Here is a 26027-nt window from a genome sequence, read left to right on the forward strand (position 1 = left end):
ACTGTGTAACTGGAGTTGCTGCCAACACACACCCTGAAATTGAGGTGCAGCAGCACACAATGGAAATTCTTGTCTTTTTAAGTATGCATGATTAAGGCAGGAGGTTTGCTTTCAAAAGATTAATCTTCCAAACATGCCCGAGCTGTGTGCACTTCAAACAAGGCCTGAAACAGCATTGTGCCAATCGAAATGAACACCCACTCGTTGTTTACCTGTAGAGAGAGGTTTGTGCCCGGGGTCACGGCCAGTGGAAAGCCTCCAGGGTCAACAAAACATTCAAATTCATCATGTTTCCTGCATCGTTTTGGCTTATGGGTAAGGGCTAATGACCTGACTTCCTAAAGTTAGACAAAGAAACAATGGTGACAGTTGTAAAGTTGCACACTCAACCTGAACTGCTGAAACTCAGAAATGAACACAGTATATTTAATAACTTGTTCAATGTGTGGTCATATCATGTAGGAGTGAAGCTGAAAACCAAACCCCAATATACAGAAGTAACCTATTTTCCCCTGCTGCGATTACACAATTTGAGTTTATTGTTTATTTATTTATTCTCCCTTAAGAAAAAAAAAATGCTGTGATGGTGGCTGAATAGCAGTATAAGTCAGAGCGTTCATGAAAAACATTTAAATTGAATTCTGACTGAGTCAAGTTTGCCATATTGACAAGAAAAGAAAAATAACCAAAATGAATACCTAATGTCAATCTAATGTGATGCTTAGCATGAAGCCTATAAAATGTGGGGCTCTGTCCAACAATAACCAAATCCAGTGGCTAGAACGTGATTAACACATTTGAATTATTTGTTTCATCTGCACTGATGAAATGTGAGAGAGCAGGTAATGATGGGAGCGTTCACCTCTTTAGTTGTTTGCTGAACACAAATAACGGAGAAAATGGTTGTGCCTGCCGCCGTATGGCTGACATGCGGCTGGATGTGATAGTTTTCACATTCAGCCACCAAAACCCCCAACGTTAAAACTCACACACTGGTGGCAGGGTGACAATAGAAGAGGGCAGTTAGACCTAGTTTTCCTTGGTATTTGGGGAGGAGGGGGGGGGTGTCTATTGTTCACTGTCGGCAGGTGGTCTTACAGTTGTAAAGCTGTTGGAGCTGAGGCCTGATGAAGACATCTTAATCAGTCAACTGGAGCGTCTCAAACCACTTGCCCAGATTTGGCACCAATTCAAGTTCTGTGTGGCACTCTTAACATTAAAGAGGTCAAGTCTTGTCCTGATGAATAATTCAATCTGTCCAGGTTAGTGTATAACCGTGGCTGAAGGTGATTGAAGGTATACTCCCCACTGCCCTACAAAGCCTAACTTGTAACTGTACCTAAAATATTTTATTTATGTATACTTTTTAAGCCTAATGAATGCTTTAGTTTTGTTTTCTGCAGCTCTCCATATGTTAAAAACGTGCTTTAATCCTGACTGCTTGCTTGTTGTTTTGTGTTGTTTGCATGGCAACATGTGGCTGTTGGTGCTGTTTTAATGGCGTTGATGTTGCTCGTATAGCTTCCTGTTTGTCTGTGTGGTTTGCGCACCACCGTAAGTTCACTTGCTTTCTTAAGGATGTAGATTTTTGACATTGCCTCATTGGTTGCAGAAACTTTTCTCAAATCAACTGCAGTTGTCAAGCGCATTCGCAGAAATGTCAGTGACCTATTTTACAACCACTGAAAATATGTAGGCCGCACAGCAGCGTGGCGGTTAGTGTTGTCGCCCCACAATAAGAAGGTTGCGGGTTCAGGCCTGTTACCATTCTGTGTTTCCTCTGTGTGTTGGCCCTGTGGTGGACTGGTGGCCTGTCCACGGTGACCCTGCCCCCGCAAATCCCAGCTCAATCCCAATGTGAGCTGGGATTGGCTCCGGCACCCCCTGAGACTCAGAAATGGAAAAGCGGTAGAAGATGGATGCAAAAATGTACCAAGACAACACTTGAATTGGAATTGGTTGCAGTAATTCTTAGTTAGTTGTGTAGAAGTGCAGCAGCTTCTACAGCAGACGAGCGCTGGCTCAACTGAAATTTGATTTAGTCCCAAATAAATAAAAAATACGGACAGAGGCTGAAAGAGAAAGATTGTACATGCTGATGCCTGCAGTCCCTGAAATGATAATCACAAGGGCAGAAACCTATGATGTCAGTTCCCAGAGGAACCTGCCTCAAGGCTATCACTTAGAATAATGAAGAGAAAGGCTGCTGCTGTGTGTGCATTTAGTGCCCTTGAGGATTTGTGGATTCATTTCCATTGCAGATGTATTTAACCTCCCACACACCATGAAAACTCGCCTAAACTTGTTGCAGCTCAGCTTTAAGTTCCACACGTGAGACCATCAAAACAGTGAAGGAGTGAAGCGTCAAAGGTTAAAAGAAACAGGAAGAGTCACAGTTTTCTGGGAAAACTCACTGTGTTCAAAAAAAGGGAAGCAATGAAGCAGAGGAGACAGGCGCCTTGGTTGAGCCCTCAAATTCGTGCCTTAAAGCAAACGGCACGAAAATTGGAAAGTAAGTGGCGGTCCATTGAAGCAGATGAATTCTACTTAGCCTGGAAAGAAAGCTTAAAGCATATAAAACATATAATCATATGAAAATAACAAAGGCTAACAAAGTCAGAGCTCAGTGGAGCCACTGATTCCTTTAGAGCTTAGCAGCAATTCTTTTTTTTTTTTTTTAACTAATGAAATCGTGACAATCGGAGCCAAAATTCAACAGCTCTTACCTACAATTGGCAGCAGTTTTCTAAAATGCAGCAGCTTATCAGTCATCTACTGCTTTGTATTTGGAATCTTTTTCACCTTTAAAGCCCTCTGAGCTACTTTCAATAGTCTCGTCATCTAAACCATCAACTTATCTTTTACCCTGGCTATTGTTGTGGCAGAAAGAGGTGGACTAAAAGAGGAGTCAGTTGGTGGAGACACAGGTGTCAGATGGGGAATCTCTTTATTCACGGCGGCCCCACTAACAACGCAGTCTGCGACAAAACCCACATTACAGAAGGTGGCATGCCTTTTTATACTGAAGACAGGCTGTGTGGATAGGCTTCATCCTGTTTACCAGACTTTTTGGCGATCTCAGCTTCCATGTGTATGTACATGATGAACTTTTCTCTTTCCTGACACTCCAGATGTTTTCTACTCTTTGTTCTGACCTGCTCGGTGCTAGTATAGGTCCTGAACCCCATCACTCCCCTACACTACTTGGGATGTTTTCCCACTGATTAACATGTATATTCTGGATCTGATATCATGAGTTTATCTCTTGGTTATGTGCCACAGCCTTTCAAGATTGCTGGTATTAAATCTCTCCTCGCGACCTGGAAATGGATAAAGGGTTAAAGATGAATGAATGAATGAAAACCTCTCCTCAAAATCTTTTGAGGAGAAAGCAGTTGCAAGCCAATTACGTGAACATCTGCAAAGATGGCTTTTTTGAAGAGTCTCAGTCAGGTTTTAGAAACCTCGTAGTCCAGCTACAGCACTGGTAAAAGTTACCGACATTCTTATGGCTTCAGATAACGGATTGGCCTCCATACTTGCCCAGTTAGATCTTAGTGCTGCTTTTGACAGCACTGACCATAATATTTTATTACAAAAGCTGAAACATCATTCATGTTAACAGTGACTCTTCCTCATGTGCTTTAGCTAATCATGGGGTTCCACAGGATTCTGTCTTTGGACCAGCACTTTTCATCCACTATGAAAAAATGACCTGCAACTTCTCCCCTATTGCTAATATTTACTAATATTTAATTTAACATCTCTCCCTCTCTCAACCCAACCAAGTCGAGGCCTGGGGCCTTTTTGTGTGGAGTTTGCATGTTCTCCCTTTCGTGGGTTAGGGTGCATATTTGTCCTGTAGCCTCATCAAAACGTATTTCACCCAATGCTGGAGGAAATAAATGAACATTTAAACACAGAGGCTTTATGCAATTCACTTGGAATAAAAATAGCTCCAGAAATGTATTTTTCATATAATTTCTGAAGCAGCAATCTGTATACAGCATTTTACTGTTTGTCTGTACTTCGGACTGTTAAAGCAAATAAACACTTAATGATTAACATGTTATTCAAATGGTTAATATTTCTGCAAAGTCAATTAACATTTAATATTAAAATATACACATTTCAGGATTTTCTGGATTAGCAATTTCATATTGTTATCCAGCACTTTTACAAAAGACAGCAGGCAATAATGTGGATTTTGCATTAGACTGCAACTTTTATTTTTTTGCAAATACACTAGAAATGTTTACAAAAGCACTGTATAAACATCTGTGCAGTGTAAATTATCAAAACTAAAAATGGATATTACTTTGAAATAATTTTGCACCTAACATGACAAGGGGGATTGTCATTTTCAGCAGCAAAACAAATTAGTTCATCTGAAGAGGAAACCTCTGTTGTTAGCAACTTCATGACATTGAAATGGGGAGATATGGTTGTTATACCTAAGCGCAAAATTAAGGAAAAAAAAAAATAAAAAAAACATAAAAATAAAGAATGGTATGGCACTAGTGCTCACCCCTGATGGAGGGCTTCATTCACCTAGATAGTTTACAGGGCATCAATTCTTCAGTCTACTGAGTCATCAAGATAATCAGCCTTCCAGTGTAAAATCACTCCAGTTTGACAGAAATTGTACTTCTGGCACCACAAACACAATTTTTTTACTTTCACAAGTTCTCATACTTGTCCAACTCTATTCATTACAACACTCTGACATTTTATTTTACAGGGCTCTGACTGGTCCCAGTTTGGCATACTGGTCGGTTTTTTTTCTTTTACACCTTTTTTATTTTCAGCGTGTTAATAAACATGAAATGTTTAGTGACAATGAAATGTAATTGTAATTAAACTTAATTTTTCAAAATAAAAAGACTAAATTGCACTACATGAAAAGGAAAACTTTCTCTACACAAGTAAAACTAACAAAAGTCACAAAACAAAAAGATACATAAATATCATGTGGCCGCTTACAAATCACTGACAACTTATTTTACAGAAATCTGTATTGCTTTGTCTTACATAATACTGAGGATTTTTTTGAATGCACACTAAGAAGAATTGATCACTTTTGTTTGCTCTTGTGCTGGGTGACAAAAAAGCAATAACCATCAACCTATCATCTGATTTCATTTCATTTTTTTTGTTTTGTTTGTTTTTTTTTGCCTTGATGTAAAAAAGGCACATCCATGCATATTGACACACACACACACGCGCACACACACACACACACACGCACACCCACAACATCGCTGAAAATACTTCACATTAGTGGTGGCAAGATTAAAAAAAAAAAAAAAAGACAGGCCATGGTTCTGTGGCAAAGCCGTTGTCACAGAGGTGAGTAAACACGGCGCCAGGGCAGATCTATGTGGGTTATCTTTGGTCAAGCAGGGACGAGCCAATGGGCTTGGAGGATTGGACTTAAAGGTCAGTGACAGGTGGTGGAAGAGTAGTGATGGCTCTGGTTCGTGTGTGTGTGTGTGTGCGTGTTTGAACAGACAAGCTACACACTCACAGGATTAAGGTTTTTCAGGTTCAAGTAAAGATTTTCAAAAATGATGGACTGAGTTTGCACGAGGCAATGGTTGTTGCAGGGAGGTGAAATGGCACTTGGTGGAGAGTGAGAGAAAAAGATTAATGCCACTTTTAAATATGAAGGTGGAGCAAGCAGATGACCAGGATAGCTTAGCATAAAGGCCAGTAACAAGAGGGAGAGGGAAATGTAACTCTGGCTCCAACAAGCACCAATTCACAGATGATTCTGTGCCGATACGACGAGAGCAGCCAACAACCTATTTGAGAATCTAAAATCAGAAACACGGTAGCTGTTTGGTCTCTCTCTGTAGCCTCCTGCTATTATAAAATAAGATAACATGAGCTGAGCTAACCTTCTCCAGACTGTTGTTTCATATTCAGGAAAAACACCAGTGGCATCAATCTACTGATCTAACTCTCCACCCAGCAGAGAAGTGAAGACTCTCCACCAATCACAAAAATCAGACTTTTGTCACCAACCTTACATGATGCTAACAGGCTCACCCTTTGTGTCAAGTTTAGTAACCCTATACTAAGTCCCCATCATACAGGTGATATGGTCAGATCAGCTGTTAATTGAGGAATGACTGTGATGGTAATAACTGTAATAATGTTATATAAATCTTGCTAATGATAACTGTGACCGCTAATTCCAATAAATGGCAGAAAGCTTTGGGCTTTGTATCTTTGTGCTCAGGTGTCGAAGGGTTGGCAACACAGAGAGTCTTCAACATTTAAGACTGTATTTAAAAAAAAATAAAATAAAAAAAAAAAAGACTCTGCGGCTCAACCTGAAACCAAATTTGAACACATTATGGTTAATGTCCCATATACAAATACAAGTCCATAGGTTATGGCATTTTCTTTAGCAGCAATAACAAATACAAAAGTATATTTAAAAAAAAAAAAAAAAAGAAAGACACTCCATGTGCTGAGGAGCAAATGAAATAGAGGCAGAGATGTCTGTTGTTCATTTCCAACAACATCACAACCTACAGTAGCCAGGATAAATCATTGAAATGTAATGAACATATTGGACCACCTGCATTGAAATGACAAGGACAAACACAAAAGCAATGAAAATACGCAGGCACCAGATTCCAGGCAAAGAGCAGGGAATTTTCCACGTTGACAGTTTTAGGGCCTTAAATTCACCTCCCCATTGATGGCAAATAGGCTTAAAAAGTGTGATGGATAGAAAAAGGATAACACGACATGAAACATAAGACAAAACAGTGATTCAAGTGCTGTGTGCTGCATTTGCCTGAATGCCTACAGCTCCTTGGCAAACTAAATGACTGCACAGCGGCGGGTGGTGCACAGGGCTCCCTCAATGATCCCATGTGTGTTTGATTTCTTTTTTTTTTTGTTGTTGCTGTTTGACAAATCAGCTGTAAATACATACCATAATAAGATCCAGAAAAGAAACCTGGTAGCTTTGTGTAAGGACTGTTTTTAGCAATCCAAATTGTGCTTTCTCTAATAGGTAACAAGTGTAGACGTGCAGGAGCGGTCGACACCAGACAAAGTTAGTGTCTTTGAGCACATCTAGGAGGACTACTTGCTGGATTTGGTCAGAGGTATCTCAACATTTCCCCTTTATAAATTTACAATAAGGACAAAAGAGATTTCCAGCTTATTTGAACAATGTATGAACATAAAGAAACAAACTGAACCACTGTAAGGCAGAAAGCAGGTTCAAGTCTCCCTTGTAAGTTCTGTGGGTGTTTTTTTTTTGTTTGTTTGTTTGTTTTTTGTTTTTTTTTTTTTCATTTTTGCTTTGAGAAATGGTGAAGCCTAAAACGGTGAAACTTTATCAAGCTACTGTTGACAACCCTAACAATTTCAAATATGGTGACTATTACCTTAGACTAATGGGGACTTTGAAATGTAGTTATGTGTTGTATTTTATTTTTTATTTTTCCTTTAACTAGTGTTGCGGAAGGGTAGTGCTGACACAAAAAAGGGATGCGGGCAGGAGTGTGAAGAGAGGTGGCAGTCAAAATCACGAGTATTTCAGGTGCAACACTACACTGTGCCTGTGTCAAGCAAAACAGTTGCACCGTGCCCATTAAACAGGACACTGAAGTGTAAGATTAAGGCGCACACACTTTCACGAACTCATCCTTGAAAGTGTGATGTGCGCACACAAATTTATTTGGGGTGGGGGTGGGGGGAAGGCAAAAACATTATAAATAGTTTAGCTCAGTCTCTTTTCCTATTCTTTTGCACAAAAAGGATATGCCAAGTTCACTTTCGTTAGCGAAACCACTTAATCCTCTGAGCCCGGGAGCTCAGAGTTTTGTTCTAAGGATTCAGTTTACAGGGGCATTTTAATCTGTTGGCTTGGATGTTTTCTCCTCCGTCAACACTGATGGAGAGGAAAGAGCATGAATACGACTGTAACAACACCTGCTGATGCTCAGGTGAACACTAAACACTCTTTGAGCCACATTGGTTGGCAAAGTCTGCTCAGAAGATCATGCATCCGTGTGCAGCAGCGACACCTAGGCTACCGTGTTCCCTTAGAAGAATTACGGAAAAGGCATGTCCTGGCCCGAGCCTGCCCAGAGTCCTGACGTGACCAGGACAGAAATGAGGAATAAAAGGTGTGAGTTTGTTGTGTTGCAGCACGGCAGGCAGTGAGGGCCATGCTCAGCAGGTAGAGCAGAGGAGGACAGACAGTCATTAGAAGGCTCAGTGAGAGGAGCAATGTCTTTGTTGACTAAATATTTAGTGGGGTCGGTGTCCCGCCCCTTTCCATATCCTCCCCACTACCCAAATTATTTGAAGACGTGCCCACTTTGTGTGTAAACCCCCACCCATGGTAATCTAATACCCCTGTGCTGCTCCTCCTGCCCCCTTCCTCAGCTCCACACTTGGGAAGGAGGTCCTCAATCAACACTTCTGGGCCTCCACTGGAGACATGGCAATATAGGAGCCGTTCTTCATTGGCTGGTTGGCTGGCATTCCTGACGGCTCATCCGGTTTGTCGCTGACCTGAGTGTAAGTCATGTCATCTTTGACCGTCTAGATGGGGAAGAGTTAGGAGGACAGGTGGTGTTAGTACAAACGCAGCACTGGCAATGGGCTATATTTGTTTTTCTATACTGACATTGAAATGGGAATAATTATTTTGACAGTAATGGTCACACAATAGCCTGAAATATGCACCAGTTACACCAAAAACCACCACAGAATAACAGAAAATAAATAACCCAAAAAATTAAGAAACCAATTACACTGTGAGGCGAGAACACAAAAATAAATATCATGTCTGTAAAGACAATTAAAAAATTATAATAACCAGAGATGATAGATAATAAATTAAAAGGAGAATAGCAAACAAGGCAAAATGAAGACTTACAGTAAAAGAATGAAAAGCTTCAGTAAAATCAATACGTTTTACTTCATTCTAAAAACAGAAAAGGAAAAAAGGGGGGGTTACAGAAAATTAAAATTAGAACATGGTTAATACAACACTTCTTCACATTGCAATGAAGCAAAAACAGTCTCTCAGGCCTAGAATAAACTTAGATGCATGTGAATATTTAAAAAATAAATAAATAAATAAATAAATAAATATATATATTGCTGCTAAGTATATAAGTTTAGAAATGTGCTAAATTTCTACATTAGATGAGAAAATTGTTGTTGCTCTCATGCCTGCACCTGAAGTATAGAGTTCAGGCTCACTCACTCAAATGGCTTATATTTAATCTAGACAAAAACAAAGTGACATGGCCCAGAGGCAAAAGTCAGTATATGGCTGGGCTGTGTTTGTTTTTCTACCCTTTAACTCCGCTCTTTTTTCCTCCCACTCTGTGTGCTTACATACACGGTTCCAGTAAAGCTGTTGTCATTTACACTAATTCTTTCTGCTGTCTGGACTGGCCCATTAAAGACATGTCCAGCGCTTACTTCCAATGCTACTGCCAAAATCCAGTTACTTTATAAAAGCAATGCAGCAATGCATAAATTACAAACATGTGCCGTTAAATTTTGACTACAAGATGAAAGGATGAAAAGCCTGATTTTGTCTACAGGGGCTAAATACTGCTGACTCTTTTCCACACAACACGCACAAAAAAAAAAAAAAAAAAAAGCTGGAACTGTTGCCACATTACACTACTTTTTGGCATGTTATTACTAAGTTATTGTGACCTAGTAAAGGCCAGTGAGGAAATGTCCAACACTCTTCAGACTGAATCAGTTTCTCTCATCTCAGCCTCTTTGCCAGAATATCAAACTTTCCCTTGAACTTCTTTTCCAGTGCAGATTGCAGACCGCATTATGGACAGTGAATGACCTGAACTGGAATAACATGCAGGCGATAAGGCCAGCAATGCTACACGGCTAGAGATAAGAAGTCAACATGTGCTGTACACCAGTACATCATTAACAGGGCTATTCTATTTCAATGCACTCTAAATACTCAACAGTGCAAAGAGGGTGTCTAGGTACAGAGACGTTTTCTCCTTGAAACACTTCGATTGTTAGAAAATATTCAGCAAGAAAAAAAAACAAACAAACAAACAAACAGGCAAATACATGTGAGCACCATTTGATCCAGGATTGAGGAAAATTGCTCATGCAGGCTCTGCTGTGCAGGAATCATCCACTGTGTTAGTTAACATGCACATAGCTCAGGGGTTAATTAAAACGGCAGAAGCTTGGTGATGTTAATGAAGGAAAATGTTAACTGTGTGGAAACTCAGTCAAAACTTTCAAAACTAGGGGATTTACTTCCGCATACTACTACCGTCTGTCACCACTCTACGTCCCATTTACACTGGAAACTGATGTCAGTGGGTAACACAGCTTTCAAACCGGGGTAACCGTGGGGATTAATAATGCTACATTTTGGGATTAAAACACCAAGGCAACAGGGGCGGCTCCTACCTTCTTCTGGCGGTTTCGGCAAAACAGGACGACGAGCACCAGCAGCAGGATGATGCCCATACCCACAATGAGCAAGGGGAAGTTTGACACAACGGTCACAATCAGGAGCAGCATCCTCATCTGGGAAGCTGAGTCATCATCAATAATTGCCGTCTAGGTTTGAGAGAGAGAAATGTAAGCATGAGTTTATGATTCACTCACACGAACAGTTGGGTTTCTGTTTGTGCTTCAGTTAGCCAGATCCTCACCTCATTGACAAACATGATTGGGAAAATGGTCTCATTGATGTACATGGTTTTTCTGCAGGGTAGACGGAGAGAAAAAGATCAGGGAGAACATCTGGCTGAACATGTGGTCAAAATGGGAACAGCATGACGCAACAGTAAAGTGGATCAGAGTTCAACAAAGCTTTGCTTACGGGAAGCCTTGGACTCGCTTCAGAATGACATTGAGCTGTGCTCGCTTGCAGGCACGGATAGGAACTCCAGTGGTCTAAAAAAGACAGGAAAAAAGCTCTTTTACTACCACTGTCTTTCTTATTATTCTCACATGAAGAAGGAAAACATCTTTCCTATCCATTAATATTTGGGTGGATGATTTAATGCCGTTACAATAATCACAATGACAACGACTCACGCAGCAACTGCACTCATTTTGATAAAACTTTAAAAACGCAGATTCACCCATGTGGCTCTAACATGCTACAGTACTGAACATTAGTCATACCGGCTGCAGGTCAAGGTACGTCTCGTGTTCCTCCTTGTTGGGGTTGAGCCCATCAACAGCGTTGATGTACTTGGGGTCCGCTTGATAAAAGTGGGGGAAAGAGACAACGATGGGAGCATCTGAAGGGGGAAACAAGCAAGATCAGCACTTGTATCTCAAGATGGCTCAGTGTAAATAAAACAGGCTGGGAAATGATTAAAGAAACGTGAGATAAGATTTTGTGTAGAGCAGATAAACAGGTATTTCAGTTATTGATACAGTACAGTGGATAGCACAAGAATGTGCCTTCCTGGTTTTATTGGGCCTAAACAGTGATAAGGTCACAGAGCAAAGAGAAGATGGCTTCTTGCTGTTCTTTCTCTTCCTTTGAATATGAAATCCCACATCTATTGGAAACGTATAGTCACTGAACTCTTAGTAGTATTAACTACAGTACATATCAATGTTGGCATACAAATATCATCTTTAATATTTTGTAACATTTTTACCACGACACTACCCTCAAAGAATGCTTTTTAGTCAAAACGCTTTTTAAATCTAAAAATTTTTATTCTTTTCTCATGACAAACATTATTTTAGAGAAGACCTCCAAGTTTTGAACCTTTCATTCTTTTGCATTTTACCAGCTGCATGTAAAAGCTGACTTTTGGGTGAAGATTAAAACACCAGCAGGTAGCTCTATCTAAGAACCGATGATGGGACAGTAAAAAATTATTAATTTTTGTGTTCTTATGGCAAGCTTTGCAGTTTTCACAAATGTCTATCACTGGTTGTATCCTCTAAAATACAAACGTCAATGGAGATTTTAAACTAAACTATGTAGATTATACAGACCATCCTGGAATTACAGTAGCATATCTTTCCTTGATACCCACCGGATATTGGCCTTATAAGAGCAATCACACTCTTTTCAATGGCCACCAAGAAATGCTATAATCATCAGTACAGTTAATCATTGAACCCGGTATTGAGTAAAATCTGGCATGCTCAAACAGTAGATTTCAGCATCAGAGCATGGGGACATGGTAGGTGACTGAAAGGAAATTTTCTAGGAGGGTAAAGAAAAGTGGGAACCTGTGTCATGGGACTTGTTTGAGTTATCAAAGAGCAGAGGGTGGTGGAGGATGACTAGGCCAACCTCTGTGTTAACAGAGGGGGGGAGGGCAGAGCAGGTAGTGTGTTCCTACCTTCCCGACAAACGCTGACTTTAAGCACCCCGGTGCCAAGACAGTCTCCAGCTGGCACGCAGAAGCCCTCGTTGGTGGGGTTGTCTTTGGGACTCATGAGGACATCGTCAGGTGGCGCAAAGCGATACGCCTGGATGCCTTTCACTTCTACATCTTCCACATAGGCTAGATGAATGGACCTGAGGAGAGCAAAAGAGCTTAGTGCCTACTGATTCAAAAAGACTCAAGAAGCAAGAAGGCGGATGTAACCATTATCGTCTTCTTAATCTTTAATCCACTGGCCGGTTAGGGTTATAAAACAATAAGTGTCATGATAACTTTCTGTATAACCATTCATTAAGGCCTCCTAGGTGTGTTCAGGTCAAGCTCTTTGCTTCCCACATACTGTTGATTCATTGCCAGTCTTATCAAGAGTTGTAAAGACTACTACCCTTATCTGGAGAATTGTTAACAGTTTGTGCGTGACTCATCCACCATTTTCCGACTCATGCCTTATTGCAGTTCCTGTCCCCGCCCTGCGAGCACGCTTTGAGTGTAAACAAATTACCAACGGCATCAGCACAAGTACCTACCTGCAGAGATCAGCAGCAAAGATGTAGAGTTTCTCATTCCTGTTTATCAGAGGGTGGAAGACGGCACCATCTGTTCCATTGATCATGTTGCTCTGATTTGAAGACCACCAAGACATCTTCCTGTTTATTTATAAAATGGTTATGTTAGTGTGGCTAAGGTAGTGCACCTAATGACAAAATATGTCTTACAATTGTAAAAAAAAAAAAAAAGTAAGACCCTTATAAAACACACTTCAACATTAATCCAGTGTTTCCCAACTTTTTGCCTTTTGACCTCTTACAAAAAAACAAAAAAACAAAAAAACAAAAAAAAACAAAAAAAAGCAAAAACTAGTTGGTAATTCTGTGTTATTTTATTTTCCTTCTTATACTTTGTCTAATGGAACATATTTAGGACTGAGCTGTGAGGGACAACATTCAACCTCCTGCGTCTTTTGGGTAAAAATGTCTGCTGAACAAGGAAATATAACGTAAAAATAAAATAAACAATGTCATTACAACATTTCTAATAACATATCCTTTTTTATAGACGCATGACTATTTTTACACTGCTGTGTTGGTGCTTTACTTAAATAACTCTTCTGCTGGATTCTACCTACCTGTGCTGATCACATTCAAAGTACAAAGTCACTTCAGATATACAAACACTGCTTTTGCAATCCTGCTCTATCTAAAGCCAAAGAGCAAAGGCTTTCTTCCCAGGACTTTCATACACACGTTGTATAACTGAATAAACCTAAATGAAATGACTTGGGGGCAGACGGGTGGAAGTCGATAGCTGGGAAGACAGTGTTTCACTATTCTTGAGAAAAAAAAAGGGAAAGAATAAACAGAGGAGACTCCCTAAGGCGAGCCTTTACCTCAGGCCGTTCCATGTGTCGATCTTGCCATAATCCAAGTAGTTCTCCTCACCAGTGTGGAAGACAAACTCTCCTTCATGAGTGCCGTTTTTCTGGGGAAAACAAGACAAGGTTGAAACAGAGCTGCTGTGAAGGACAGTTGTTGAGGTTACAGCAGAGAGGCACTGACTCAAAGTGTTTATGTTTATTTATACAGGACAATGGGAACTGTGAAAGGACCACTCCTTTGTACTTGGCTTGAAATAGGCCCCTTAGCTGACTCATAGCACACGTAATGAGGTTTGAGTAATTGATTGGAGAACTTAATAAGAACAGTTGGGTGTTTTCACATAAATTTTTAAGAGCTATTGTTTGAGAGGGCATTCTTTACATTTACAGTTGCAATTTATAACTTTTGTCAGTAAAATGTCACAAAATACAGAAAGATTTACCACTAAGGTTTGGTAATTGACGTGTCAAAGGAATTGGTCAATTTGAATACGACCAGTCCAAGTCCCAGACATTCACTTCGAAACAGTTGACAACTCAATTTCTATTTATCAACTACCCCTTTTTGGCTTTGTTTAAATGCATTCCTCAGCATCATAAGGCTGCTGTTGCAGATGTTGCCCTGAAAACAGGAAGTGTAACATCTTCCATCAGCATGTGGTTGATCCCCCCTCTGTATGAAGCTACCACTGGACTCCTATCTTCTGTTCTGGTGAGCCTGAGGTTTTTCCCTGAGCTTGACTCTCCAGTCACATTGCGTACCTTCCACATCAGTCCAAAATATTCATCCACCTCCGGCTTCATGGAGTGAACCTTGGTGAGGAGAGGGTCTTTGAATCCCCACAGAACTTCGTGGATGGTGCGGTTCAAGAACAGGTCGATACCCAGGCTGTTCATGTATAGGGAAATCAACGTTTTCAGGAAGAAGTTGTAGGAGTTCATCTTATCCATCACCACCTGAGTAAGAAAGATAATAATAAAAAAAAAAAAAAAACATTTTTTTTTTTTAAATGTCAGAGTCAGAGACAAAGCTTATACAGCAGAGATATATGTAATGTTTATTTTGGCTGCATATGCCTGAAATGTGCGTGATTCAGGAATTCAGGAAAAAAGACAATGGCTTGGTGTTTGTTAGAAAAATAACAGCATGAAAAAAAAAAAAAAACGTACACCAATCGAATGACTTCTGCCCAAATATAACAAACCATGTCTTACCACATATGGGATGTTGACAGTCCAGACAATGTCAACCTTGGGGTCACCAGCGGACTTCTCAGGCACAAAGACAAACGTTTTGGGGTTAAGGGCATAAACTTTGGTGCCATTCTCCAGGAAAGTTACGTTTTCCCTTGGCCTGTATTCCCTGGTGCAGAGAACAAAATGGTCAATTAATCCAGATGTCTTTTGTTTTTACAAAGCATTAACAAAATCAAGCCAGACAAACCAGGTGATTTTCCTTAAACATGACTTTTACAAAACATGGCTGAAAATCTGTTTCCTCTCCCATCCTTATATTTTTCACACATTTGCAGCTGTACTCGTTGCATATTCATATAAATCCTACCTGTAAGTATAAGGTCCGATCTGTTGCACAGCTGCCTTTTCACCTTTCAAGAACGCCTCTGGATTGGTCACATTGAAGAAGTAATACTCCATGTAAACAGGAGGAGGTGGATTCTTCCATGACTCAAACATTCGACTTTTCTCCGTCAAAGTAATTTCCTATAGGCAAAGTAATCAAATACATATTCAGATTTAGAAACAACAGGGGATTTTTTTTTCCACTTTAGCAGGCCAATGTTTTATTCTCATTTTAGCACTTTGAAAGACTTTTCCCTTTTCAGGATGAGTGCCATCTGAGAACGCACATGGCACTTTTCTGCAAGAAGCTGATGCCCGGCCAAAATCCTGAAAGTCAGAGAGAGGGAGAGGAAAAAGTCCTCCATAGCTGAAAAAGTGTCAGGACAGGCAGGAAGTCTCAGCAAAAACTGCACAGTCTCCAACACCAGCAAGCTGAGGCAGGAATCTGTCTGAGGGCTCCTAGTCAGCCCACGCAACCCTGCAACGTGTTGAGCAGCCCCTAGTCACCAAACTACGTGCAAATGATCAGGTGAGTTGTTATTAAGATGGTTTCACTATGAGTAGCTTTACAGATGTTCAGAGAAACAAACATAAAAGCCAAACCCACTCGTTGGCAGCTGTCTCTGACATCCTAAGCGCCACATGTCTGAGAAGACTGTCCAGTGGTTAAAGAAAATCTGAAGATGGTTGATGAACAGGAAAACAAACAAACCTCTCCTGGTCATGTGGGTATTTTTAAACCAGGGTAAGAAAAATGGCCCACTTCCCTTGGTGTCTTTTAAGTGATGAGTTCCTGGAACCTATCCGCCTTCCTCAAGCACAGCAAGGTACGTGAGAGGGAGGCCTTACATCGACTTCCCCAGCACCTCAAAGCCATTTCAGACGTTAAGGAAAATATAGCTTAAGGTGTGGCTGCCACTTCCTGTTTGGGTTATCGCTCCTGAGATTTAATCATGTTTTGCTTCAAACAGTTGTTTGCTGGGTTTTGTTGCATCATTACTCAAAGACTTTTAGCTCTGACATTTACCTCCGCTTTCTGTAAAGTGACAAAGATTAACCAAAATACACTCTTTGATTGTGTGAGTTGGTTCAACTAACTGACGAGTAACATGACATTTAAAAACTCTGAGAATGAAAAAGGAAAAATTCTAAATCAGATAATTTGGGCATGCGATTGTGAATTTAAGTGTTTAAATCCTTTAAACGCATTCCAAAAATTATTTGAGATGTTTAGGTCTGCAACTTATAGTTATTTTCATTACATTTAATCTGCTAATTCTTTCTTAATTCAATGTGTTAATAGTTTAGTTTTTGAAATATCCAAATATGTAAAAATTTCAGGCCTAACTCAGGAAACCAGAGTCACGGTGACACCTTCAGTCAACAATTTTAGTTTAAACACCAATGTTTCATATTACAAAAATCGCTCCAGAAGCAGTGAGCGAGCTTCTAGTAGTTAAGAAATGAAACTCTCTTGAGTCTTGGTGATTCTCCCTCTTAATTATGGAACTGAATTAAAAGAAGCATGTGACCATCAAGAACAGTCACTGGACTACTGGACCCCTTTTAAAACATAATGCTGAACCAGCAGAATTGATACACTTGTTCCCTTGTAAAAGCGAAATGCAGAAACAGACTCAACGCAGCCCTTCCCCTGCAGCAGGTGAGCAACAAATGTAGCTGAATCCTTGTGTTTGCCAACCTTGAGCAAAGGCCTTCAAAAAGGCCTTAAAAGTTTTCAAGGAATTATTTATCTACCAGGGGAGCAAAAACCTTGATCCCCTAAAGAAAAAGAAAAACCAAAAAAAAAAACACAAGTGAAGGACAAAGCGGACAGGCTAGGCAGTGAGATCAAAATCGCATTTGTCATACGTTAATGTGAGTGCTGACTTAAACTAAATAATGAGGGCAATGTGACTTGAGCCTTAGCCAAACAGCTCCGGGCACAGTTTAGGTGGGGTGAGACAAGATCCGGTTTTTAGCTGCAGTGGAAAAAAAAAAAAAAAAAAAAAACTATGAAAATCATTTCCAAGTCTCTATAACTCCCTCTTATGTTTAAGATATTGAGCTTGTTCCTGAGTGGTAGACTTTGAACTAGCACATGCTACTTTTTACCAGCGGGACCTTGTTCTTCAATGTTTTCAGCTCAATCAGCCCAACTGTTATGAAAGGTCTCTTCTCCCAAACATATGCTGAGAGGAGTGGCACAAGGCGGCGCTTTTCTTTTCAGTCTCCTCAGCTGAGCAGAACCAGTCGGGATAGGCAGAGGCTGGGACGGCAACAACAAGGCTCTGCGAAGTTTCTCCCAGGCAGAAATCTTACCCCTGAGGCCGAGGACTCTGTCAAATTCCTCGCATTACTTTTTTCTTGTTGCTCCACTCCACACCCAGCTCAGCATAGAGAGTTTGTTTCCTGAGGGAAGGTTTAACTTGTCCCAAACAACTAGGCGACATCATTATTACCAAGAGGCTGCATTCAACGTCAGATTAGGTAGATTTTTCAACAGAGTTCAGCATGCCAGATTTTGTCTAATTCAATGGGAAGACTGTGGCTAAAGAGGATTAGCCATGCTGTCACTTTGTGTAATCGCGGGCCACATCAGAATCGAGTCCCCCGTTGATGAACTTTGACTAACTCCATTAATTTTGGTCCCCTGGGATGCTGCTCTGATTGGGAATGAGAGTCAGATTTAATGCCAAGAAGGCAAAATCATGTTGGCGAGAAAGCTGTTTTTCAGTCTCCCACTCAGACAAATAAGGTGTCCTCTATTCCTGTTTTCTTTTTTTTTCCCCTACTCAAGAAGGGACGGGGCAACTTTGCAAAGAGAGAGAGAGAGAAATTTCAAAGTGCAATTCTGAGTTCCAGAGCATCCAACATAGTGATTTATGTCAGTAAGAGGAATGTAAGCTATTTAAAAGGGCAGACAGCAGGAATAGGTCTGCAGGGTGGCATAGTGCGTCAGCTGCCAACACCCCCATCCCATCGTCTGTATCTGTTCTGCATTATTGTAAATAGGGAGGAGAAAAACCACAATTCAGTGCATCTGAAGGTAAATGTAGGCTCCTTGACACATTTAACGTCATTATCCTGTATTTTGATGGGAGCACATGACAAGAATGACATCAAACAAATTCACACTTGAGCGCTATATGTTGAGGCATTTGCGGGGGGGGGGGGGGTGGTGGTGGAAAGTAGTGGTTTTTTTCTGCGCAATGCACAATTCCAACTGAAATAAGTCAGAAAGACATGTTTAGCCTCGCTGGATTCCACCATGTCAACAGGAACAAAGGGAACTAACACAAAATTGTCTGTATGTCGATAAACTTACATAGAAATGTCAAGACTGACCTTGCAGCTCGAGCTGTCAAGCCTTAATCCCCTGCTGACTCAAAATGAATTAACGGATTCATCTTTCGTGTGTGTGTTTGGATGGCCTGTGCCTTTTGGAAACCTTTTAAATCGAGCCCTTTAATACAGATATGTCTGTCGTCCCCCCCACCGCCCTCTCCAACCGTGCAAACCTGCACACCTCCTCCCTTCCTTACCCACCATCTCCCCTGCTGGCTGAGATTACTACTATTACTACCAGAAACCCTTCTGTTCTTGAGGACAGCCGACCATGAAAAAGTCAGTGCATCAAGCGTGTCTGTGCAGAAATGTGTCACTGGGTCATGCGCACAGAGGTGGACAGGTCAGGAGCTCTTATTGGGAGAGAGCACACACCGTACACCCCCCCCCCCCCCCCCCCCCCCCCCAATCCAATGGTGGCTGATCAGACCACAGAAACCCTGAATGTCCACAGATGTTTTTTTTTTTTTTTTTGCCTATGGACATAAAAATGCCATAAAATTAAAGTGGGGTGACAATGAAGTCACCTCTGAGAGCCACACAGACCGTCCTGTCTCTGGGGAAGTACAGGGGATTTCTGCCAGACAGCAAAGGGTCTGCCGGGGTTTAAGGGGAAGTTATAAAAAAAAAAAAAATCGCAGTTCCAAAAACTCAGTGCAAAAGCTTTGACAGGCACTCAGCGGGGGGAGCCGCACCGGGTTCATCCCGCAGAGCCGGGGGGTGCACAATGCAGCAACACAAGCAGGAATGGTCACCGGTAACACTACAAACCAGGCGATTTATGTCAAGCACACATACACAAAGCAGTACATCGCCCGATCCCATGAGCCTGCATGTTCTGCCACCGGCGAGATGCTGAATGCGCATGATTGGCCGCTGCAGAGGAAAACACTTTAACATTACAACCCCCCCTCCTAAAATGTGACAAAGTGTGAACGGGAATCGATCAACCACTTTTTGTGTGTGTGTGTGTGTGCGTGTCTCACAAACTCACCTGTTTTAGCCGGTTCTGCATCACTGTTTGGAAGACTTGAGCCACGACCAGGACGATCCCCACTATCAGGAGGACAGCGCACACGACGCCGGTGGCGTAAATGGCAGCGGACCTCCGAGTCATGATGCCGGCCTGATGTGTCGGTGTCAACCTCCTCCAGAGAATGTGAAAAAACTACAGTTTTAAAAAATATATATTGTTTTTTTGTTTTGTTTTTTTTTTAAAAAAGCACAAGACTGTGAAACCTATCCGTGTCCTGAGCAGCAAGCAGCCCGAGAGAAAGAGCGACAGCAGCGGGGAGGTTTAAACTTCTGTCCCCGCCGTCCTGGCGTGGTGCGGGGCTTCTCGGTGTGTGGTGGAGATCGACACAAACTTAGCACTTTTCATCCAGTTAATTTAAAAATGTAAGAAAAAAAAAACAGTTTTTTTTTTTTTTTTAAAAAAAAGCCCCCCACACAAACAAACATCCGGGATAACAGTGACAGGGATAGACAGAAGGAGACAGGAGAGGAGGAGACGGAGCTGCTGCGGCGCTGGGCGGTGGAGAAATAAAGCAGAGTCTGTGAGCACGTCGTGTCGTAGCGGAAGGTCCGCCCCCCACTCTTTTTTTTTTCTGTGCGCATTAATGAAGGCGCTCAGGCGGCCCGGGGGGGCGGGGACGGTGCCGTCTCCAACAACAGGATGACCAATGTGCAACTGTTCACAAACAAATAAGCAAACAAACAAACAAAAATAAAAGAGGATAAGTGCAGCTTTGTTGTTTTTCTTATATCATCTCTTATGTGAAACTTCATTCATAAGTTGACACTTCAGGTTTCCTGCATCGTGTCACGGCAGGATGAGTTTGATTTGAAATGGAAATGTGTGGTGCTGCTCTTTGGTGGCGGATGTAGAGCCGGTGTATCACTGTGAAGGGACCGTTATCTTTGATCCTGCCTCCGCTCATCTCGCCTCATCTCGGCTCCTTAAATAAACTCAGCGTGGATATGAATAATAAGTCATTCAAAAGAGCGACGATCGCTGACGTATCGTGCTTTCCGACCAGGCTTCGATTTGATTGGCCGGCATCCTCCCGGACCACCGCTCGGACCCACCCCCCCTCGGCGCTGATTGGCCCGACGCTGGTGTGTGTGACGCGGAATTTGATCGACTGATTTCGGGGCGGGGCTCGTTTAAGGGGGAACCGGACGGCGTGCGTGATGTTCCGCACAGACGGACTCACAAAGTGGACCGGCTCCTGCTGGGGAGGCCGCTTTTCTGAGGCTCAGGAGAAGAAATGTGCCTGATGTTTAATCTGCGTTGCTGCCTCCTTGATGCAAATGACATCCAAATATTGTCAAACACATCATAAAAGCTCTCTCCATAAAGAGTCTCTTTTTTACTGTCGGTGTTGTGGGCCAAATGGTTTTCATTCTGAGGGAATGTACTGGGTCTCACAAACACACAAAACATAACCTCTTGACTGGAAAATGTAAAAAATTAAGGGTTCAAATAAAGGTTTGGCTGTTGCTAATCATATTTTGTTGCTTAAAGTGGAGAGTAGTCTTCTTTCATACACTCATGCATCATTGGCCACAGTTTGACCAAGTCATTGTTTTCTTTTCCTGAAATATAATTAACATGGGATGAAAATAATAAAAAAAAAAGACAAAATGCTTCGCTAAAGGTATTTACATACATACACAGGAAGATTTTCTCCAAATTGAACCCCTGTTTCCTAATCATTAAAAATGAAGGTGGCCCTCTGGCTACATGGTTAGAAAAGAAGCAATCGGCAGATACAGAAAGAAAGAGAACAGCCTAACTGCTCTTTAATCTGCATGTATGTTTCCTTATGAGGGCCAGGAACTGGGCGCTAATGAGCTTTTGGTTTGGTTTGGTTGTTCAGGTGCATCAGTCACGTAAGATTAATTACAAATGTGACTATAAAGCTAATGTGTAAGTGTCAGTGGGCTTCAGAAAGGACGGTTCCTTGCAGGCAACCATAGTGGATTATTTATCATGGTAGTAAAGATGGTGGATATTCCTGGTGTGAAGTGCTACGCAGTGCTTGCCTGCTGTGCTTTGGTCCAGTGAATATTTTTTCTGCTTTTGGCAATTTTTTAATATTTACTGTGAGCAGCAGTGAAGAACACTTACATAGTGATAGTGTAAAAATCCAAAGTCAGATTGTTTAAGATGTTATTTATAAAGTTGCTTGTGGCTGTTAAAGCCAAAAAGAAAAAGAAAAAATGCAAAGGCTTTCATAACGTTCACTACTCACACTCATATTTTCTCTACGCCTACGTCATCAGGGTGGTACCACAATATGGCAGCCGAGTTTAAAAGCAGAAAAAGGTCAAAGGTGACATTTCTCTGGGATTCTTTGATGCCTCTTGGATTCAGAGGCTCTTGAAGCATCCAACCAATGTAAGGGGAGCTGTGAACCACACCATCCTTATTTACAGACAACACCAGCTGCTTATCTCAAGAGCAGGATTGCAGCGGAGAAGACGCCATTTAAGACACCAGGTAATAAGAAGGGAGGGCTCGCTAAATCTGCCTTTTTCCAGCTTAACCAGTCATTCACAGATTCACCCAACTGGTGGCAGCTCTTACAGCAATGAATCTGAATGAATCACAGGAGCGCTATCGTGTCTCATGAGGGCTCTGTCTCTCATACTGGGGATTATTTGAGGTTTGGCTGATATCTAATGAGGTGGGATTAATCCTGCTGTAAAACGGGATATGAGAAGGAGGACTGAAAGGTGAGCACGGTCATTCAGCCACCTCTTTCATAATCCATTCACAAATAAAGTGGGACAAAAAAACAAAAAAAAAAACAATGATTTTTCATCTGGAAGTGATATACATCACATTGTTTGTTGTTGATTAGTGGAAGGAACTGAGTGTGCTGGACTCTTATCATTAATGTAATTGAGTGTTAGCTCATTGTACTGAGGCTTATGGCAGTCCCAGAGGATGGGGGCTTCAGGAGGGGGGCGGCATCTGTTCAAACAAGGGAAGTAAAAAATGCTAAAGAAAATCATCAGGGGGGAAGGAAAACAGTCAAGTAATGCAGCAACATTGTTTCTGCCAAAAGAAATGGTGGGAGGCTGAAGAGGGGCAAAACAGTTCAACCTTTGTAATGGTCTCTTTTTATGTTTGGTCAACAGAGCAACACTGATTTTTTTTTTTTTTTTTTTGGTCCAAGCTGAAGACACCCAGCTTTGTTAGCCTCTACACAGATGACTAGAGATAAATTTATTTTAAAGGGAATATACTTGCATAAGACACATTTACATTCAGTTTCAACAAACCACAAGAAGAAGACCGTTTTCCAAAGGTCAGTAATTTTGGACAAGTTCTTCAAACTAGTGTCTATTATCCCCACAAACCGACCATTCTGTCCTGGCACATTTTGTCTCCCACCAAAAAAACTGCACCAAATGGCTTTTGGTTTGCACTTTGAAGACAAGGTGAAAGTGCAAACTGCCATCAACAGCAAGCACATTTGAACACAAACGCCCATTCAAGAGTTTCAAAAGAAAGCATTGAGTGTTGAATACATTCTGCACTGTCAACTTTTCAAAGTCCTTCATGATAAAAGTGCGTAGTCAGTAGTGTGCTAACTCAAGATTCACTTCACATTTTGTTAAAAGGAGATTCAAGGCCGCCAACCTCTCAGACTCAATAATTATAATAAGAGTTCAGATGAGAGTCTGTAATTCACCACCTCCGGCTGCTTCTTGACTTGGTGAACAGAAGGTAGTGTGTCTGCTGGTATGGTAACAATTTCTAAACATGAAATTCCGCTTGAGGTTTGACAGGTTGGATTCACTGTGTAAACTTTGCAGAGGCAAAACATAAACATTTTGTACCTGCTAAGATGGCACATCACAGATAACACACTGTATGACTCATATCATTAAGACTCTCCTTCAAATAATAAGTTATCGCACTGGGTTCACCTGCAGCACTGCACCAACAACCTCAACCTCAACACCCAGCGCTATCTGAGGGCAGTGATAGGCAGTTATGAATTATGCAGGTATGAAGCCAAAGTTATTGCATAACTTGTAAATTTGGCCAGATGGTGAAGCGAATGAAAAGCTTGCCACCAAAGCTAACCCACTCAACAGTTGCTCAGATATCTGTCTTTAGCACAGTGGTGGGCCAACCAAGGGGACTCCAGTCCACACAGTTAGTATGGTTACATTTAGGTGTAAGGAAAATGCTTATGTTGGCAATGGCTTTAGATCTAATAATAATATTATAGCAAATTTTATCCTGACCCTAAAACCTGCAGTTTTCTAGAAGACTTTTGCTTACTAACTCCCACTTACTACTAGAGTTTTATGCATTTTAGAGTATTGAGAAAAAAGAAAGAAAGAAAGAAAAAGCTGGTAAACCCTATGACTCGCTCCCTTAGTATTGGCATTCTGAACAAAATGGTACTGCAGAAAAAAGTCATATGTAAATACTGCGGTTAACGCCATGAGCCGCATCAGCTTTATGTTGAAGACTTCAAATCCTGCATCTTAACCAGGCAACGGCAAAAATGCGTGACGAATCAGGGCAGGTTCTCTTAAGCATAACATTTTGGAGGGTGCTATTTTTACTTCAATGATGATCAATCTTTTGGATGAAGAAACTACGTGACAATCGACCATGTGATCTTCCAGTTATGTTCCATCATCTGTCCTCCCTATCTGCAGCTCCCACCTTATATCAATACAACAGAAACAACATTAACACTTTCTGTAAACACTGCTTGACGTACTAAGTGGTGTCCTCCACCCCACAGGGCCGCACGACAGTGGAGCCTGGTACTGGACATTGAGTCACGGTGCTTTCGAGGCTGAGACAGTCTTTGTAAGGCCACTGGCTGATATATAGATATGGCTGGGGGAGTGGAGACTGTTGAGGAATGGCAGACCTTTTCCCAGGAGGTGATTAATGCAAACTGAGCCATTAAATGCTATGGGAGGAGTGCACTACAGTGAATTTATTTCTGGATTAATTCATGCCTTACTCTCCTGGGAGAGCTTCTCACTGACTGAAAGAACTCACTGTGTTGTAACAAACAATAGAAATGTTAGGTAATGTGACAATCTGAAATGTGTGGCAAGAGGGAAAAGCTGAGGGATATCATTCTAACGTTCCTTTACCCAACTCCAATTTTCTAATACTTTTTACAGCCATTCTGCCATGTATCAAATGTGCAGCTGCAGAATACAACATGTTATTGAATTTCACTTTTGTGGGCCCTGAATTTCATTTGAATCTTTTTTTTTATTATTATTATTTATACAGTGCATTTTTCATGAAAAAAGATCCAAAAAGTTTCAAAGCTTAGCTGATACAGAAAGTAACGATACACAGGAAGTCGGTGAGTCAAACATTTACTGAAAAGAGATCAAACGTGTAGAACACACAAAGTGGCTGCTTAAATTAATACATTATGATGCAAAAAAATGTGATACAAATGTGATATTTCCATTATGTTTCCATCACGATGTTTCTAATCGTCTCATCTTGTTGCAAGGATTTAATTTCACCAAGTAACTTTAGTAGTGTTACCAGAGTAGTTTACAGTGTTTTATTGTTTGCTTTCCTCCTTAATTGGCTGCAGGAGATAAAGGAATTACTGAGTAATGTGGGAAATTAAACGGAGCCGTAGGATAAAAAGCTGTGAGACAGGATCCAATGCACTCCACACTAAAGAACAATTACAGTGTTCTGTTTTCATGGTATGGCTTGTATGTTTTCTCATGGTCAGACTTTGGAGTTTATTTACACAACAGAGGATAAATGATAGACTGACCATAGAATTCCTTTGTCCATCTTGGTGTGGTTCATTTCCCACCATTCATCCAATGTGTTTTGGAACAGGAGACTGGGACTCATTGTTTGCTTACAGAGCACCAATGTGTTAATGTAAGAATTCAAGCACACGCCGTTGTCACACCACATTACAATGCCAGAAAATTAATTCAATTATCTGCAGAACAACATATTTTGAAATCATGTGTTTACTAATTTCAATTTTTCACAGTGACACTGCATACAGTAGCCCTCCTGTTCCCATCTGGGGAGAGGAGTTATGCAACAATATATGCATTGTACATTAGTCAAAGTCTGACTAAGCCAGTACACAATTCTACAAAGGGAAAAATGAAGTCACACGTTTTACTTACAGTAGATGACAGATATAATAAATACATGAATTAAGTATTAAGAAGAAATGACTTAAAAAGTACAAAATATTTGATTGCAGCAAAATGAACCAGCAGCCATGCCTGGAAATTCCTTAAGATATCATTCAGTTTAAACATATTGA

General features: G+C 41.1%; 1 protein-coding gene across 2 annotated transcripts; it reads right to left on the reverse strand.

The window, feature by feature from the left end:
* Positions 1–6846: 6846 nt before the first annotated feature.
* Positions 6847–19828, reverse strand: scarb2a (scavenger receptor class B, member 2a). 2 transcript variants are annotated; one of them, XM_029510852.1, is made up of 13 exons: positions 19706–19828; positions 15347–15504; positions 14998–15145; positions 14545–14739; positions 13795–13886; positions 12935–13054; positions 12363–12541; positions 11176–11294; positions 10868–10941; positions 10698–10749; positions 10450–10602; positions 8915–8962; positions 6847–8577 (listed from the first exon to the last, which is right to left on the reverse strand). In XM_029510852.1, the coding sequence occupies exons 1-13, from the start codon at positions 19826–19828 to the stop codon at positions 8446–8448; spliced, it is 1593 nt and encodes a 530-aa protein (XP_029366712.1). In that variant the 3' UTR covers positions 6847–8445. The 2 variants fall into 2 exon arrangements, with proteins under 2 accessions (XP_029366712.1, XP_029366713.1); XM_029510853.1 differs by lacking the exon at positions 8915–8962.
* Positions 19829–26027: the final 6199 nt, after the last annotated feature.

The sequence above is a fragment of the Echeneis naucrates genome, chromosome 9, assembly GCF_900963305.1.
Source record: "Echeneis naucrates chromosome 9, fEcheNa1.1, whole genome shotgun sequence".
In the NCBI taxonomy this organism is placed as follows: domain Eukaryota; kingdom Metazoa; phylum Chordata; class Actinopteri; order Carangiformes; family Echeneidae; genus Echeneis; species Echeneis naucrates.

What these genes read in the sequence shown, in the direction of transcription:
- scarb2a (XM_029510852.1), bottom strand. Translation starts at nt 19,828, where the DNA reads ATGACTCGGAGGTCCGCTGCCATTTACGCCACCGGCGTCGTGTGCGCT. An exon ending in ATCGGACCTTATACTTACAG is followed by an intron (nt 15,146 to 15,346) that starts GTAGGATTTATA and finishes TCTCTGCACCAG; the next exon opens with GGAATACAGGCCAAGGGAAA. An exon ending in CAATCATGTTTGTCAATGAG is followed by an intron (nt 10,603 to 10,697) that starts GTGAGGATCTGG and finishes TCTCAAACCTAG; the next exon opens with ACGGCAATTATTGATGATGA.